General features: G+C 40.9%; 1 protein-coding gene across 5 annotated transcripts in view; it reads left to right on the forward strand.

The window, feature by feature from the left end:
- The window catches only part of LOC116268507 (cAMP-regulated phosphoprotein 19), a 36,785-nt gene that overhangs the window by 8,950 nt on the left and 8,597 nt on the right, over positions 1–19,238 (forward strand). Inside the window, exons 1-3 of one of the 5 annotated variants that reach the window (XM_031661356.1) lie at positions 5,609–5,700; positions 5,936–5,990; positions 17,802–17,924. In XM_031661356.1, the coding sequence (XP_031517216.1) occupies positions 5,946–5,990; positions 17,802–17,924 (168 nt within the window). In that variant the 5' untranslated portion in view covers positions 5,609–5,700; positions 5,936–5,945. Of the gene's footprint in view, positions 1–5,608; positions 5,705–5,935; positions 5,991–17,801; positions 17,925–19,238 lie in introns of those variants that run through there. The other 4 variants (XM_031661357.1, XM_031661355.1, XM_031661354.1 and 1 more) reach the window with 4 other exon arrangements.

Consider the following 19,238-nt stretch of genomic DNA (forward strand, 5'->3'; position numbering starts at 1 on the left):
CGAGACCAGCCTGGTGAAACCCTGTCTAAAAATTAATCAGGTGTGGTGGTGCATCCTGTAATCCCAGTTACTCAGGAGGCTGAGGCACGAGAATCGCTTGAACCCAGGAGGCACAGGTTGCAGTAAGCCACTGCATTCCAGCCTGGGTTGGCAGAGTGAGACTGTCTCAAAAAAAAAAAGAAGAAGAAGAAGGAAAGAAAGGAAATCAGTGTGTCAAACAGATATCTGCACTCCCATGTTTACTGCAGCACTATTCACAATAGCCAAGATATGGAGTCAACCTAGGTGTACATCAATGGATGAATAGGTATAGAAAATGTAGTATACATACATAATGGAATATTATTCAGCCATAAAAAAGAATGAAATTCTGTCATTTGCAGCAACTGGATGGAATTTGGGGTCATTATATTCAGTGAAATAAAACAGACAGAGGAAGTCAAATGTAGCATGTTCTTATTCATATGGGAGCTAAAAAAAAAAAAAAGTGGATCTCATGGAGGTAGAGAGAGGAATGGTGATTACCAGAAGCTGCGAAGGAAGTGGGGAGAGGAGGATGAAGAGAGGTTGGTAATGAGTACGAATGAAGTTTTTGTTGTCATTTCAACAACATTCACAGCATCTTCATCGGGAGTAAATTCCATCTCAAGAAACCAGTTACTTTGCTCATCCATAAGAAGCAACTCTTCATCCATTCAAATTTTATCATGATATTGCAGTAATTCAGTCACATTGTCAAGTTCCACTTGTAGTTCTCTTGCTCTTTTTGTCACATCCGCAGTTACTTCCTCCACTGAAGTCTTGAATACCTCAAAGTCATCCATGAGGGTTGGAATTAACTTCTTCCAACTTTCTGTTAATGTTGATACAATGACCTGCTCCCTTGAATCACAAATGTTCTTAATAGCATCTAGAATGGTGAATTCTTTCCAGAAGGTTTTCAGTTTAGTTTTCCCACATCTATAAGACGAATCACTGTATACGACAGCTATAGCTTTACCAAATGGATTTCCCATTAAGACTTGAAGCATTTTGGGAGGCCAAGGCAGGCGGATCACCTAAGGTCAAGAGTTCGAAACCAGTCTGGTCAACATGGCAAAACCCCGTCTCTACTAAAAATTAAAAAATTAGCCAGGTGTGGTGACAAGTGCCTGCAAATCCCAGCTACCCAGGAGGCTGAGGCAGGAGAATCGCTGGAACCCAAGAGGCAGAGGCTGCAGTAAGCTGAGATTGCACCCACTGCACTCCAGCCTGGGCAACAGAGCAAGACTGCATCTCAAAGAAAAAAAAATAGACTTGAAAGTTGAAATTATTCCTTGATCTTTGGGCCACAAGATGGATGTTGTGTTAGAACGCATGAAAACACATTAATCTCCTTGTACACCTCCTTTGGGGCTCTTAGAAAAGTGCATTGTTAATGAGCTATAATATTTTGAAAGGATTTTTTTTCTTTCTGAGCAGTAGGTCTCAATAGTGAGCTTAAAATAATAACTAAACCAAACTAAACCATGTTCTAAACAGGTGTGCTGTCATCCAGGCTTTGTGGTTCCATTTACAGAGCACAAGTAGAGCAGATTTAGAACCCTAGGATTTTCAGAATAGTAAATGAGCATTGGCTTCAGCTTAAAGTCACCAGCTGCAATAGCCCCTAAGGAGACAGTCAGCCTGTCTTTTGAAGCTTCGAAGTCAGGCATTGACTTCTCTCTAGTATGAAAGTCCTGGATAACATTTTCCAACAGAAGGTCATTTTGTCCACACTGAAAATCTGTTGCTCACTGTAGCCCCCTTCGTCAATTAGCTTAGCTAGATCTTCTGGATAACTTGCTGCAGCTTCTCCATCAGCACTTTCTACTTTACCTTATACTTTTATGTTATGAAGATGGCTTCTTTCTTTAAACTTCACGAACTCACCTCTGCTAGCTTCATTCTTTTCTTCTGCAGCTTCCTCACCTCTCTGAGACTTCATAGAATTGAAGACAGTTAAGCCCTTGCTCTGGATTAGGCTTTGGCTTAACGGAATGTTGTGGCTGGTTTGCTCTCTATACAGATCACTAAAACTTGGACTATATCAGCAATAAGGCTTTCTCGTTTTCATATCATTCATGTGTTCACAGGAGTAGCACTTTCAATTTCCTTCAATAACTTTTCCTTTGCATTCGTAACTTGGCTAACTCTTCGGCACAAAAGGCCTAGTTTTTGGCCGTCTCAGCTTTTGACATGCTTTCCTCACTAAGCTTAATCATTTCCAGCTTTTAAAAAATTTTTAATCTATTTATTTGTTTATTTAGAGATCAGGTTATGAGACTGGCTAATTTTTGTATTTTTGGTAGAGATGAAGTTTACCATATTGCCAAGGCTGGTTTCAAACTCCTGGACTCAAGCAATCCACCAGCCCCAGCCTCTCAAAATGCCGGGATTACAGGCATGAGCCACCGCACCTGGCCATTTCTAGCCTTTGATTTAAAGGAAGAGATATGCAACTCTTCCTTTCACTTGAACACTGAGAGGCCATTGTAGGGTTACTATTTGGCCTAATTTCAATATCGTTGTGTCTCAGGAGGGGATAGGGAGGCCCAAGGAGAGACAGACAGGGGAATGCTGGTTGGTGGAGCAGTCAGAGCATACACATTTGTCGGTTAAGTTCACTGTCTTATTTGGGAGTGGTTTGTGGTACTCCCCCAAAATTACAATAGTAATATCAAAGATAACTGATCACAGATCACTATAATACATGTAATAATAATGAAAAAGTTTGAAATATTGCAAGAATTACCCAAATGTTACACACAGACACAAAGTGAGCCCATGGTGTTGAAGAAATGGTGCCTATAGAGGCTGGAGGCAGGGTTGCCAGAAACCTTCAATTTGTGAAAAACGCAGTATCTAGAAGTACAATAAAATGAAGCCACAAAAAAGAAGGTATCCCTAGATGGCAGTTGAAACTATGAATGTCCAGTGGGCCCAGTGGCTCAAGTCTGTAATCCCAGCACTTTGGGAGGCTGAGGCAGGCGGAGCACTTGAGGCCAGGAGTTTGAGACCAGCCTGGCCAAGAAAGCAACACCCCGTCTTTACAAATTATTATTAGTAGTATTATTTGAGACAGTTTCGCTCTTGTCGCCCAGGCTGGAGTGCAGTGATGTGATCTCAGCTCACTGCAACCTCCGCTTCCTAAGTTTGAGCAATTCTCCTGCCTCAGCCTCCCGAGTAGCTGGGATTACAGGTGCCCACCACCACAACCAGCTAATTTTTGTATTTTTAGTAGAGACAGGGTTTTACCATGTTGGCCAGGCTGGTCTCGAACCCCTGACCTCACGTGATCCACCCACCTCAGCCTCCCAAAGTGCTGGGATTACAGGTGTGAGCCACCACACCTGGCCTACAATTACTAAAAATACAAAAATTAGGCAGGCATGGTGGCATGTGCTTGTGGTCCCAGCTACTTGGGAAGCTGAGGCAGGAGAATCACTTGAACCTAGGAGGCAGATTACAGTGAGCTGAGATCGTGCCACTGCACCCCAGCCTGGGTGGCAGAGTGACACTTTGTCTCAAAAAAGAAAAAAAGCTATGAAGGTGGAAGTTATTTCCTGGAGGCTGTATAAACCTAGAAGAGAAGGGGATCCAAGTACAGAACTGTTAGAATCCTCCCATTAAGAGGCAGGTTAAGATGCAACAGGGAGGTCAAGTAGGAGGAAATCCATGAGACAATAGTATCCTGGAGATCAAGAGAAGAGAGTTTTGAGAAACAGGGTGCTGGGGACCAGTGTGCAGTTTTACACATTAAGGTTCATAATGATGCAGAGTGGTGTTAGTTGGGAAAGAATGACTTTCCAGGCAGTCCTCATAGTGGAGCGTTGCCCATGGTGAATTCTCCATTTGACCAAAGTCTGCCCTCCAGAAATTCAAACTTCCCCTCCTGCGAGTGTCACTATCAGAAACAGATTCTTTTTATCCAAGGTCACATAGCCAATTAAAAAAAAAGACCAGGTGTGGTGGCTCACACCTATAATCCCAGCACTTTGGGAGGCCAAGGCGGGTGGATCACTTGAGGCCAGGAGTTCGAGACCAGCCTGAACAACACGGCGAAACCCTGTCTCTACTAAAAATACAAAAAATTATCTGGGTGTGATAGTGGGCAACTGTAATCCCAGCTACTTGGGAGGCTGAGGCAGAATTGCTCGAACCCAGGAGGCAGAGGTTGCAGTGAGCCGAGATTGCACCATTGCACTCCAGCCTGGGTGATCTGTCTGAAAAAGAAAAAGAAAAAAAAAACCTTTTTTTTTTTCTTTTTGTAGAGACAGAGATTCGCCATGTTGGCCAGGCTGGTCTTGAACTCCTGAGCTCAAGTGATTTGCCCACCTTGGCCTCCCAAAGCGCTGGGATTATGAGTGAGCCACTGTGCCTGGCCACAACAATTTTCTTGAGGCTGCATTTCATCATAAGTGTATGTCTATCAGATTTTAACCTAAGTTCACAAATACATTGATATAGGACATATACTAGAATGCCAGTCAATTTATTAATAAAAATACAATTGTTAAATGCTCCAGTTGGCCTAACTAGTGCATTCTTCTTTCTCTCTGAAGTTCTGCTTAAGGGAAAGGCAAATTTTCAGTATATTACTTTGTGAGTATAGAATGAGAACAAATATGTCATTGATCTTATAGTTTCTCAGCTAGCCCAGCGTGAGACATTCTTAAGGGGTATCTTTGTCAAACAGTTGGCCTGTTGAACCATTTTACTTTCAATACTTCCTTGGCTGACAAACACCTTCCTTCGTTTCTCCAAAAGGAGTGCAATATTAACTCTTTTTGTTTTTCTAGTTGCAATTCTAGTGCAATTCTTCCTGTCTGAGATTCTACATCCTGGTTGAGTTTCGATGGTTTCCAAACTTATCCAAATTGCATTCATTTTCTGTGCTTTTTTACTAGTGTAACTCTTTGAGGGCAATCTTATTTCCAAGTTTCTGAAGGACATTTTGTTGGAACCGACAAACATTGACAGTAAATTCAGATATCAAGTAGAATGAGGATTCAATATGAAGCCGCAGGACTTGGCAAAGGAAAGTGTCACTGGGGGAGCTCAATGCTAGCAGTTTGGGTAAGCTTGTGGGAGTGGACCCCCTGGGAGTGGACAAATGAATCTGAATTCCTTCGTTAGGTATCTTGGAAGTGCTGGACCCTCAGAGTAAAATATAAATAATTACAGACGAGATCCCTGCCCTGGTGTGGCTTATCTGAGCAGGAAAGGTGACCTAAAGTCACGACAATTGTCTAATGATACAGTTCGTGTTGTTGAGGAACTGTACAGAGCTGTGACGGCCTTTAAGAGGTGGCCTAGTGTAGAGGTTTAGGAAGGAAAGGTTCTGAGGCGGAGACGTAGGACTGGAGATGTGAAGGCGTGGCAGAATGGAGGAAGGAGCTTTGGCGTGCCCAAAAGACAGCCTGTGTGGCTACAGAGCGGAGAGCGAGGAGAACGGAACTAGGCGAGGCTGGTTAAATAGAAAGAGTAAAATAAAAAGCTCCTAGAACGAGGGGGCCAGAGTGAGCAGGAAAGGGCGGGGAGAGGCGGTTCCATTTAGAAACTACAATTCCCAGGAAGCATTAGGCAGCCACAGACGGATGTGAGGTGAGGCGGGAGCGGCGACCTTTGAAGGAAAAAAGGAAGTGTTTGAACAACAGCGAGCGGGAGAAGCGGGGTCAAGTAGGTAGGGGCGCGGTGCTGGAGGGGCAGGCGGGCTCCGGCGTGCGAGGGCCTTGGCCAGCGGAGCGCTTCGCGGCTCCGTGTCGTCATAAGGCGGCGGCCATTTTTGCGGGCGGAGGCGGCCCGGCGGGCGCTGGGAGAGTTGGGCCGGGCGGCGGGCGGGCCTGAGGCGGCAGGCTGCCGGGTGGCCTCGGCCACCGGCTAATCGCATCTTTTCCCGGCGTCTCGTCTGCAGAGGGAGCACTATGTCTGCGGAAGTCCCCGAGGCAGCCTCCGCGGAGGAGCAGAAGGTGAGTGCGCGGGGCGTGGGGCGTGGGCCCTGGGCCCTGGGCCCTGGGCCCTGGCCGGGTCCGGGTCTGGCGGGCGGCCTGCTCCCGCCGGGCGGAGGGGCGCGCCCTGCATGCGGGGCGGAGGCGCAAGAGGCCGAGGCTCCTGCGCCCCACCTTTGGCTTCCCGCAGTCACTGGCTGGCTGGTGCGCCGACGAACTGGGAGTTCCAGCGTGCCCCGCGTTTACTCCGAATCGTGCCTTTTCTAACACCTCCGTGGGTCGCGGTGTTCCTCAGTCACTTACATTTACGCGAGCGCCCGGGACGCAGTCTGGGCGTAGAGCCTAAAGTTTTTTTGTGAGCGTCAGTTTGCTTAGGAAGTTTGATTTTTTTCTCTGAAGAACTCTCCAACTACTTGTATTGTAAGCGTGCGGTTTACGCTAAAGGCAGCCTCGTGTGCGGGCCGCGATGTGGGCCGGGCTTGGTATTTCAGGGCCAACCCTTGTAACCATGGTCAGTGGGTACAGTCCGCCTTCAGTGCCTTCACCTGTAAAGGCGGAATCCTGGTGCTTGCCTCCCACGGCGGGGCGAGGCCTAGAGGAGGTGAATCACCTGCAGTGTTCAGCGCAGTCTGTGCTGGAAAAGGTTGCAGTCAATGGGACTCAGATATGGTACTCGACTAAAAATCGAAAGGGTGGAATTTTAAAATTTTACTCACGAAATTAATCAGGGTTTTATTGGAAACATAGGAATATTTTTTAAACGCACTTGTGTCTTCCTGATGTAGGGGAATAGGCCAGGAGTGTCAGTGTGGTTCAAATTATGAATATCAAGACTTTCTATTTATCTAGGCTAGTGTTTGTCTCTCCCATTGTAATTATTTCCACCGCCCTGCTCTCCTAGGTAGGTGTGACTGGCCGAGAAGTGAGAAAGGGCCGAGGTATCCTGTTTCCTAAATTGTTTATCAACAATTTTTCTTACAAATCAGGTTGTGTTGTCGTTAAATACGATTTTGGTCTACTGCTTGACCTTCGTGCGGGTTTCTGCTTAATGTTGCGCTTATGTCCTAATTAAGTTGGGAATTGGATTAGTGTTCTAAGGCCATTCCATATGTTCTTAAAATTGTGTTAACTTCTCTTGAGTTGGGGGCTTCTGTTAGGATGTTAAAGTAATTGAAAAGCGAGAAAATAACATATAGCATAGGTAAAAGTCCAAGTTACCACATGATTTGAGAATATCCAGTGGAAAATAGATATTTTTGCACATTACCAAAAAAATGAATTTGGGGGGCAAAAAATACAAATATTAAAGATTGCAATCTTAAAAAGAGTATTAAGTATCACCTGCTTATTGTAAAAATACTTGTTGTGTTCATTATTGCTTGAAATTTAGGAACCCTAAAAAATAAGTCCCTCTCTGTGGTGTTTTGCCTTAAACACTGACATCAAACTTAGCATTAACTTCTGGTGCACAGTAGTGTGCTGTGTAATTTTCTTTGATAAGTTCTGTTAGTGTGTTGCCAAGTATGCAGTGTTGATTTCTAGAGTGTAAATACTTCTACTTGGAAAAGCCTAATGTATCTTTTAACAATACTAAGGGTAGCTTGAACGTTTTCTCTTATTGATTGTCTACATTAAACATTTATTTAAGGTGCTTTGGTTTTAGCTGCTGTCATTAAAATCAACCAAAGTGTGTTAGGAATATAATGTTCCTTCTTAAATACAGGATTGACTGTAAATGCTAAGTGCCTGTGGCATGGATAGTGTCCCTAACCATGAAGAAAATGTGCACAGTCACTTCTGTGTTCCTGTGGGCCAAATCACCTGTTTCTTCTATTTGGAAGATCAGTTCGATGACCTAAAAAATTGAGTTATTGTCTGTGTACCCAATTGACCTTCCACTTAAAGCCAAAGTATTCAGCTAAAAATACCTTTATAGTTTACTGGTAGATTGCCTATTGCCTATTGCCTCTAAAGAATTAAGGTAGATAGCTGGGCCTTGCGTGGAGTAAAAGCTAAGTCACTTTCTCTATCTTGAGTGGTGTGTGCTCCCTTGGTAAGAGAAGAAAACCAGATAGATTCCTATCTTGTGTTAGGATACAATTAAATATGTACAAACATAAAAAATAAGTATAAACTCTTATCTCTCAACTTGTGTAGCACTCTAAAACTAAAACAGCCAGGCGTGGTGGCTCTTGCCTATAATTCTGGCACTTTCGGAGGCTGAGGCAGGAGGATTGCTTGATGCCAGGAGTTTGAGACCAGCCTGGTCAACAGAGTAAGATTCTGTCTCTATGAAAAATAAAAATAGGACCAGCCCGGTGGCTCACGCCTGTAATCCCAACACTTTGGGAGGCCGAGAGGGGCGGATTACAAGGTCAGGAGATTGAGACCATCCTGGCCAACACGGTGAAACCCCGTCTCTATTAAAAATACAAAAATTAGCTGGTCGTGGTGGCGGGCGCCTGTAATCCCAGCTACTCGGGAGGCTGAGGCAGGAGAATGGCGTGAACCTGGGTAGCGGAGTTTGCAGTGAGCCGAGATCGCGCCACTGCACTCCAGCCTGGGCGACAGAGCAAGACTCTGTCTCAAAAAAAAAAAAATTAATTAAATTAAATTAAAAATAAAAATAAAAATTAGCCAGGTGTGGTGGCATGCCTGTAGTCCCAGCTACTGGGGAGGCTGAGGTGCAAGGATCACTTGAGACCAGGAGTTCGAGGCTACAGTGAGCTGCTTTAAAAATATTTTTTAAAAATTTAAAAGGCCTGTGCTGTGGCCCACACCTGTAATCCCAGCTACTCAGAAGACTGAGGCACAAGAATTGCTTGAACCCAGGAGGCAGAGGTTGAAGTGAGTTGAGATCATACCACTGTACTCCAGCCTGTGCAACGGAACAAGATTCTGTGTCAATAAATAAAGAAATAAAATAAAATTTGGCCGGGCACGGTGACTCACACCTGTAATCCCAGCACTTTGGGAGGCCGAGGCTGGCGGATCATGAGGTCAGGAGTTCAAGAACACCCTGGCCAATATGGTAAAACCCCATCTCTACTAAAAAATACAAAAATTATCCAGGTGTGGTGGCGCACACCTGTAGTTCCAGCTACTCTGGAGGCTAAGGCAGGAGAATGGCTTGAACCTGGAAGGTGGAGGTTGCAGTGAGTGGAGATTGTGCCACTGCACTCCAGCCTGGGCGACAGAGTGAGACTCTGTCTCAAAAAAATAAAATAAAATTTAAAACAGATTAAATACAAGCAAAGCCAGTCTAAATTTTTGATTGTGTGCTTGGTATTTTGCTGAAATTAAATTTCCAATGTATTTGGAATATGACAGCAATTGTTAAAAGTTAAGGGATTTTTTGAGTTTGTCAAGTAAACACTCCCCTAGGCCATGTGGTGGCTCAGTTCCCCCTTTAAGAGTAAGCTATGAGGTCACTGAGTTTCCAGAGTCATAGATACAATCGCATTTTAAGTTCAGCTCTATTCTTGTCTCATTTTCTTGGACAGTTGGAGTAACCTACTGAGTCTTGGTGCAAGAAAGCTCAGATGCAGAACCCACATAGCACTATTTAGATGCAACATGGTGATTCAGATGCCGCAGAATATGCTTATATTTGTGTTTAAGATAACCACTGAAGTGAAAACAGACATTTAGAAGTTTTGAGCACAGAGCTCATGAATCTGTCAACAGTAAGCTAAGGCATGTGTACTAGTCCTGGAGGGGAGAAGAGGCAAGTGGGAACTTAAAACAGATAATTCTGGCCCTGCAAGGTGGCTCGTGCCTGTAGTCCCAGCACTTTGGGAGGCCAAGGTGGGAAGATCGCTTGAGGCCAGGAGTTTGAGACCAGCCTGGGCAACATAGAAAAACCCCATCTCTAAAATATAATAATAAATCTACACCTGTAGTCCCACCTACTCCAGAGGCTGAGGGGAGGATCATTTGACCTCCGGGAGGTCAAAACCACAGTGAGCTTTGATGGCGCCACTGGGTGACCAAGGGAGACCCTGTCTAAAAAAAAAAAAAAGATGGTAATTTTAATTGCACTGTGAGCAGCTTTTGCTTAGGGACCCTGGTTTGTATATCTGCTCTCTCACAGCACTCAACATTGTGCTTGACATTATTTACAAAATGGTTGAATGGATTTTTCTCAGAACTTTTCTGTTGAAACCTTTGCCGACGTACTATTTCAAAACAAATGACAATGCTAGTACCACAGAGAAGAATAGACCATGGTAAGATGAAAACCTTAGCTTAGACCCACTTAAGATCTCTTGAACGAAACTACAGGGATGTGTGTATATATTTTTTCGTTTGTGTTGTGGCCTTAATTTTTTTTTTTTTAAGATCTCAATAGCAGGTTTTCTAGAGGTTGTAAGACTCACCAAACTAACATGTCTTGGAAAGGATACCTACAGTAAAGCTGTCAATGAAATTGTCAGGTAAAAGATACAGGTTGGTGCCTTTATGAGTGGTAGAAGAGGAATTTATCTAAATTATTTTAATATATCAACTATAAAGAGATATAAATTGTTTTCCGATGCTTCCAGTATTTTAAAAATAGGAGTTCATATTGGTATTTTCAGGGGCTCTTTTGACACTACTTTTGGTTACCTAAAGGCTCAAGAATATTTTTGTTATGTTTGAGACAGGGTCTTGCTCTGTCACCCAGGCTGGAGTGCAGTGGCACAATGATAGCATATTGCAGCCTTGAACTCCTGGGCTCACCTAGCCCCCTACCTCAGCCTCTGAGTAGCTGGGGCTGCAGGTGTGAGCCACCGCCACATCCATGTTTTCTGTTTCTATTCAGAGTGAACACAGCATGCACCCTTGGTCTTTGCAACTATCGATTCCTAACAATCTGGAGGTAAACGTCAGAAAAGTTTTTAAATGTTTCTCTTAGCTGTCTTAGCAGTTTGCTACACAGCAGTTTGTTAGGATTGCTTCTTTTGTTTGTGCAAGACTTTAATACTTAACAACTTCTAATCTTGAAGCTGTGTTTTACTATAACAAAATATTAAAGATGAGCTGATGGTGAAATTCTCAAGTGTGGAGAAAGTTTCTTAGCTTTATAGCTTTATGGAAACAAGTACATTGTATTTTTTCATTCAGATGAATGAACTTTTATTGAACGTTCATTAAATGCTAGACACTGGGCAAGCAAGGACTTAATAGAATGACAACAGTAATTTTCCATAGAGCTTGATACGGTATTGGTACCTTCCTGGCAATATCCCAAAGGATTTGTTGGCTTTCATTAATCCTTTCAGTTATTCATCAATCAGTGCATCGGTGAACATACTGCTGAGCAGATAGAGGAGAATTTGCTTAGAGTGATCAGATTTTTATTGCTGGTGTTGCTGTATAACTCTCCTGTGCCGAAGGCTGAAAAGTAGTATCAGTCATTGAGACATAATTATGCTCAGTGTATAATGGACTACAAAATAATCCTTAGTTATTTGAATGTCCTTTTTACGTGTATGTATTTATAACTTATACCCCACCTATTCACAGAAAGAATTTCTGATGTATTTCAGTTGTACGTTTCAGAAAAATGCACATGCCAAGACAATAACTATTATTAAAAATACTGTCCTTAAGGTTTTAGTTTTTGTTTTGGATACATCGTATACATGTATCTGTGTGTAAACATATATCTGTGTTACCATATCCTGGGGTTCCTCTCCCAACTTGTAGACAATAGCCAGAAGTTCAGAATTCTGCCTTCTCCGGACCCCATTATCAATTTAGAAGCTACTTACCTAAGTAAATCCACTTACATTACAGCATCTATTTTTAAAATGTAGTAAAATTGCTGTGTAACACAAAGGCTTCTTGGAGACTAAAACTTCAAAACCAGATTTGAATTATAAAAAATACTTCTTCACGGTGGCTCACACCTGTAATCCCAGCACTTTGGGAGGCGGAGGCAGGTGGATCACGAGGTCAGGAGTTCAAGACCAGCCTGGGCGAGATGATGAAACCCCATCTGTACTAAAAATACAAAAATTAGCCAGGCGCGGTGGTGGGTACCTGTAATCCCAGCTACTTGGGAGGCTGAGGCAGGAGAATCGGCTGAGGCAGGAGAATCGCTTGAACTCGACACGGGGAGGGGTGGAGGTTGCAGTGAACCAAGATCATGCCACCACCGCACTCCAGCCTGGGCAACAGAGTGAGACTCTGTCTTAAAAAAAAAAAACAACAACAACAAAAAGAAAACTTCTTAAACTTGTCATCCCCACCCCCTTTATTGGCCCTTTCTATTGTATCTTTTTCATTAATTTCTGCTTTTTATTTCTCCATTTTCTTTGGGCTCCTTTCTTTGTCTAACTTCTTAAATTGGATGCGTAGCTCATTGAGATTTAGCTTTCTTCTCTGATATAAGCCCTTGAGGGATACTTGCTATATCCCACAAGTTTTGGTATGTGTAGGGTTTTGTTTGTTTGTTTTTAAAGAAACAGGGTCTCGCTCTGTCTCCCAGGGTAGGTTTAAGTGACCCTCCCACCTCAGCCTCCCAAGCAGCCAGGACTATAGGCATATAAGCATCTACTACGACACCTGCCTAATTAAAAAAATTTTTTTGTAAAGGCCAAGGTCTTACTGTATTGCCAGGTAGGTCTAGAACTCCTATTTTTTAAAATACTCATGCTTTCTTTTTTAACCAGGAGTTATGTAGAAGTATGTTTTTAATTTCTAAATATTAAGAGATTTATAATTTTTTTATTTTTACTGACTTTAATGAATTGCAGTCATACATGGTGGTCTGGAAGAAAATAGTTAAGATTTGCTTTATGGCCTAGTATAAGTCAGTTTTTCCATTTGTGCTTGTGGAAGAATATGCATTCCCTAATTGTTAGGTGTAAAATTAAAATCAAGTATCTGAACTACTTTATCTTTTATAGCTATCAATAAGTAAGGAGGGTGTGTTGAATTCCATAGTGTCAGTTGCTCCCTATAGTTCTGTCAATTTTTGCTTTATATATTTTCAGGCCATTTTATTAGTGGCACAGTCCAGCACAGTGGCTCACGCCTGCAGTCCCAGCACTTTGGGAGGCCAAGGCAGGAGGATTGCTTGAGGCCAGGAGTTCTAGACTAGCCTGGGCAACATAGTAAGACCATGTATCTTAAAAAAAAAAAAAAAAGAAAATGTAGGTGCACTGCGCTAGCTCTGTTTTGGTAAGGATTTGCCTGGTATGTCACCACCATCACCTACCCCTCAGTCTTTTTTACTTTCAACCTATGTCCTGGTTTAGATTTTTTTAAAATGTGTACTCCACAAGTGGTTAGATTTTTTTTTTTTTCTTTAATTCAGCTACTGGATTTAAATGGACAGTTTATTGCTTCAGTATGGTTATCGTGGTTATTCACATATTGGGATTTGTTTCTCCTTACCTTTGGCTTCTTTTTGGTATTTAAATTTTTTTTAACTTTTCTTCCTTTCTTGCTCTCCCCAACACTCCTTTTTATTTCTGCTACTTAATTGGTTCTCGTTCAAGTTTTTCATGCATTCCTAACTAAACAAGATGTAAAAATTAAGATTATAAGCCCTATTCTAAATTATACAGGACCATAGAACACTTAAACTAAAAATATGGTACTGTTATAAAGTATTTTTTTTCCTTTTTTACCTCTACATGATAAAGACATTAAAATTACAATATTGACTTATCAGTATATGTATATATATACCAATTTCTTTCTTTAGTAATAGTCATTTCTGTCCTTTATCCCTTACATCCTAACCTGTTTAACCCAAAGTTTGACTAGTTTATGATTTAATCTTTTTGTGATTCTTTTTGGAAAAAATAAGCAAGTAACTATTTGCTTATCTCCCCTTTGTTTTCGTTCTAGCTTAAGTAAATGTTTAGGAATTCCCTTGAGGTCCAGAAACATGGAGTCCCATCAAATTATATTCTATTTTGCATTTTTGAACATGACTGGATGGATAAATCACTTATTTTACCTGCTTTTATCAGTGTCCTGTTGGGAGACAGGAGCAGAAACCACTTTGCATGTTTTAAAAAGGAAGGAATATGGTTTTTAGGGAATAAGGTTACGCATTAGAAGGAATAGAGGAACAAAAGAGAGGAAGATGATGTTTCCAGAGGTAAGGATTACAGAAAGCCTTTGACCCTGCAAGGATGAGTACTGTTCAGAGTCCATGATCGTCTGCTCCCATTGTCATGTAGCTGCTACTAGAGCCCCTGTTTATCTGCGATATGTCCCTCTGTAGGAGCTCACAGGGGCGACTGCTGTCTGCTATTGGTGGTGGCATCACCAGGAGCAGAATGGATTCTTTCTTCTCTCATGCCTTTTAATCTGGCATAGATGCCATTGACAGAACCTAATAGAAACTTAGTAACTGTCAGAATATTAATGCATGTCCAAGCACTTGAACTAACTTATCATTAAGGTCCTAGAACTACCTACCTCTGTAGAATGTTTCTGTAGGATTCATGAAAAGTATTGTGGATGTCTTAATGGTGTTTACCACATCAAAAAATCTAGACTAGGTCATCTTTTCCCCTTTTGGTGTTAAATCCAACTGAAATTCTGAATCCAGTTAGGAAGTTGCAGCTAGCAGGGGCTTTCAGTTGTGCTATGTATTTGGCAAGAATGTTCAAGAAGACATACTATAAATTCATTCTAAATATAAATGATATTTGCAGCTCATAGATGCTGTTTTGCCCAAAACATTTTTTAATTTAATTGAGCATGCTTAATATGATATATCAATGTATTCCTTATTAAGAAAACAAGGGAATGCAGCTGGACCCAGTGGCTTGCGCCTGTGATCCAGCACTTTGGGAGGCCAAGGCGGGCAGATCAGCTGGGGTCAGGAGTTCAAGATCAGCCTGGCCAACATGGCAAAAAAAAAAAAAAAGAAGAAAGAGAAAATAAGGGAATGCCAGGATTGTGTAAAAGGTATTTTCCTTTATATGTCAAATGGAGGAAACCTGCAGAAACACTGGAAACTAGAGTAAGTTGCTACCTACATACAATTTTCCTTTGAAAAGTTTTTAGGAAATCAGGGAACTGTTAGACTTGGAGAACTATTTCAAATCAAAGGAAGAAGTGGAGAGGTCTCATTTCCTAGGCTCAAGAAAGCTGAATTTTTATTGGAAATGTAGGACTCCAGTAACACCCTTAATTTGAAGGTGCAGGGACTAAAAGGTGACAATTAGCTTGGGGTCCTTTTCAGCCAGTATTATTTGAAGCCAGCTGTGCAGGGAAACCCAAGAGTAGGCCTCTCCTCCCACATCACTTCTAAACCGCAGCGCGGAGAACACCCTTGGGCTGCAGTAGGTGTCTGCAGTGAGGGCTGAGCCACAGTGAAGCTGTGCAGCGACTCAGCCCGCCTTCCTACATTAAACTCGGTAATCTTACATTTATGTTTATTTCTCTGGCTTTTGTGATGAATATGGTGCGGTCATATCTTACATGGGGTTAGGTTCTAATGTTAGTAAGGGAAAAAAAATCACATATAACTAAAATCACCCTTGACAAAATTCTAGAGAAGGCATAATCATATTGGAGACTGCCCCATCAATTCTCAGTTGAGCAGGTAGTCACTTTTATGTACAGTGTTTGAACAGATGGCTAGATGGCTAGGGTGATTCTTACGTTGAGTGCTAGCTGAGGTAATGGGCTTGTGTTGTACGGGCTGAGATTTTAAACACTACAATGATGATGTACTTATGCTCTGCAAGATACCCAACGAGAGACTAACGTGGGAATGGCAGGTTGCATCACATACCTCACACTTTACGTCTCTAGGGCATACCCTTCTTGAATGGAATGACTGGTAGACTCACCACTACTATTTAAATTCTCTATTTCTGGCTGAGTGCACATAATTGAATGTCGTGCATGTCAAGTGAGTGAATGATGTGGCCACTGTAAAGAGATAACATAAATGGATGAATCTGCAGCATAAAAAGAGGCTCCACAGAAAACAGTATTTGAGAGCAGCAGCTTTTTTCTCAAAATTCTCCAAGACTGAAAAAGAGAAGATCTAACAACAAATGAAGAAGCAGTTCAGGATGAAATACTGATAATACATAAAATGAATGAAGCTGATTATAAAACATGTATGAGAGCTGGACGTGGTGGTGCATGCCTATAATCCCAGCACATTGGGAGGCTAAGGTGAGAGGATAGCTTTGAGGCCAGGAGTTCAAAACCAGCCTGGACAATATAGCCTGACCTGTAATTTTTCCCCCTGTGGGTACAAAGGGAAGGGAAACAGGATCTTCATCTCTATTTTTTTTAATGTATGAATATAATAATATATGCCAAAATTTTATAAAGTATTTTTTTCCAATTCTTAGATAGGTAAATGGTTTGCTTTGACTATTCCTAAGTAACCTAGAAGGCTCAGGATAGGCAGATGTATGTGATTTGCTGATTTAATGTGCAGAAATGAGTCCATTACTTAGAAAATGTGCCTTGCCAGCTGCCCGGTTTGTCTATCTCAAGACAGCTCGCTCTTTCTCTCTCTCTCTCTCTCTCTCTCTCTCTCTCTCTCTCCCCCTCCCCCCCCTTTTCTCCCCCCCTTTTCTTTTCTTTTCTTTTCTTTTCTTTTCTTTTTTTACCTTTCCTGTTTTGTTTTGAGACAGGGTCTCACTGTCACCCAGGCTAGAGTGCAGTGGTGTGATCATGACTCACTGCAGCCTCAACCTCCCGGGCTTAAGCAGTCATTTTGCCTCAGCCTTTTGAGTAGCTGGGACCACAGACACATGCCAATGGCCTGGCTAATTTTTAAACTTTTCTACAAAGATTGGGTTTTGTCCATATTGCAGGCTGGTCTTGAACTACTGGCCTCAAGCGATCCGCCCACGGCTCCCCAAGTGTTGGGATCACAGGAGTGAGCCACCGTGCCCAGCCTGTTTTTCTTGATTCATTCTTCTGCAGTACTTGCCATGAAGTAATAAACACTCCTTCCCTATAAAATATAGCACTTTGAAAGAAAGCAGAATAAATCAAAACTGTTGTTCAAAGTGAATAGACTGAAGAATTGATAGTTCTGACAGGAAACAGGTTTTTGATATATTAAAGAATAGGATGTTTGACATGAACAGTTTGTCATTTTAAACATGGGGGAGAGTTAGGCAGTGATATACATAGATGTGAGGATTGACAAAAACTGATGTTTCTCTTCTTTAAAAATACCAGGATGGGCCAGGCATGGTGGGTCATGCCTATAATCCTATGACTTTGGGAGGTCGAGGCAGGATTGTTTGAGCCCAGGAGTTCAAGACCAGCCTAGGCAATATAGCAAGACCCCATCTCTATTATTTAAAATAATAAAAATATTAAAAATTTATTACAAAAAGAAACAAATCAGAATCATCTGTATTCAAGAAAAATGTACTGATGAGTAGGCTGCTGTTAATTTTTAGTAAAGAATCTCAGTAACTTCAAATCATATATAATTTTAGATAAATAGAAAAAAATCCTGTATATTTTAACAGTATTAGGATGATTCTCTAAATATAGGCAAAGAACTGAAGAGTTCCATAGAAGGTGACTAACTATAAATGTATTATACATGACTGGAAAAGTAATGGCAAGCAAGACTTCAGAGCTGAGCTATCTTGATATTTTTATCCAGTGTGTGGGGTGTTACACATGCATCACAGCTATAATAGAGCTATCACATGGATCTTCTGAAAAACAAGATAGAGATGTTTTAAAGGCTTCTGGGTTTGATTTCTTAGTCAGAAGCTGTGGTACTTGGCATTTAACAACTAGAATTCAGAATCCAGATTTTTAAAGGTGAATTATTTTAAATAACTGAGTTGTAATAGAGAAGTAATTTATTTGAAATTATTTTAGGAAATGGAAGATAAAGTGACTAGTCCAGAGAAAGCAGAAGAAGCAAAATTAAAAGCAAGATATCCTCATCTGGGACAAAAGCCTGGAGGTTCAGATTTCTTAAGGAAACGTTTGCAGAAAGGGGTAAGTTCTCATGGGTAATTTCCAAATACTTAAGCCCTACGAACTCAGTATGCTGACAGATTGTGAAATGAATATCTGTGCATATAGCGTTGTACTTTATCAGGTATGTACATGTATGTATATGTATCTGTAATGGGTTTTTCCAATATTTTGCAGTTTATAAATAAGCATTATGAGAATGTACCACTCTTTAGCATTTTTAATAATAAACTATTTAAAGCATGTAGAAATAGTGCAGATATAACAGAACCCATGTACCCCTTCCCAGATTTAATGTTTATATTTTGCCATGTTGGTTTCAGTTTTATCTTTCTTAAGAAAGAAAATGTTGTAGATATAGTTGAAACCTGCCCTATATGTAAATATGAGCCCTTTCCCTTATCTCTCCAAAAGCAACCACTATCCAGAAGCTGGTGTTTATCCTTCTGTCCATATTTTGAAATTTACATCTTTTTTGCAGATGATTCCCACACAACATTCAAAAGCTTAAAATACTTATTTGGATGAAATGATCACTTATAAAAGCACAGCTGTCTCCTTTATGTAATATGTTTCACAGTCAGATTTACTCTAATACAATTTAAACATTTTCGTTTTCATAGTTCAAATTACTGAAGATATTATTTTCAAATTCTTGCCATGTTTTTTGTGAGGTAGATACCATTTTTTCTCAATAACGAGATTGAGATAATGTTGACCTGTTTGTTCCCTAAGAGTATTGTCCTGTGACCCCTTCCTTTGCCATAAAAAATTAGTTCCATCTTCAGCTTAAGCATATTCAAATTATTTACTATACAGGGAAGGATGAAATATTACTTACGGAAGAGAATTGTTGAATGAGATGCTAAATCATGTTTCTCCTTAAATACATTCATATACTGGTATTGGCTGCTTGCTTAAAAAACATGTGTGTGTGTATTAGCTCTAGTTACATATGGATTGTTTTAAAGTGGCAAAAAATAGAATGGTATTTTTAATCTTACATAAAAGAATAACATTCAGAGCTTTGAAATAGTAGGATGACAAGAAATAATTACACCAAATTTATAAAGATGTAAAACTCCTGTACCATGAAATATACAATCAAGTAGGGAAGTTATTACGAAAATGATAGTTAATATCTAAAATACATACAAAAACTTTTAAATATACAAAAGGGAACTTTTAAGTATACAAGAAAAACACTTAAGGTGCTCCTGGATAAAGGATTTTAACAGGAAATACAATAAACAGAAAAATGTTTATACATTATAGAAAATCAATGAAATGCAAATTACATCATAGTATTTATATAACTAAATTACAAAAATGTTT

This window comes from Papio anubis, unplaced genomic scaffold (assembly GCF_008728515.1).
Source record: "Papio anubis isolate 15944 unplaced genomic scaffold, Panubis1.0 scaffold136, whole genome shotgun sequence".
NCBI lineage: Eukaryota > Metazoa > Chordata > Mammalia > Primates > Cercopithecidae > Papio > Papio anubis.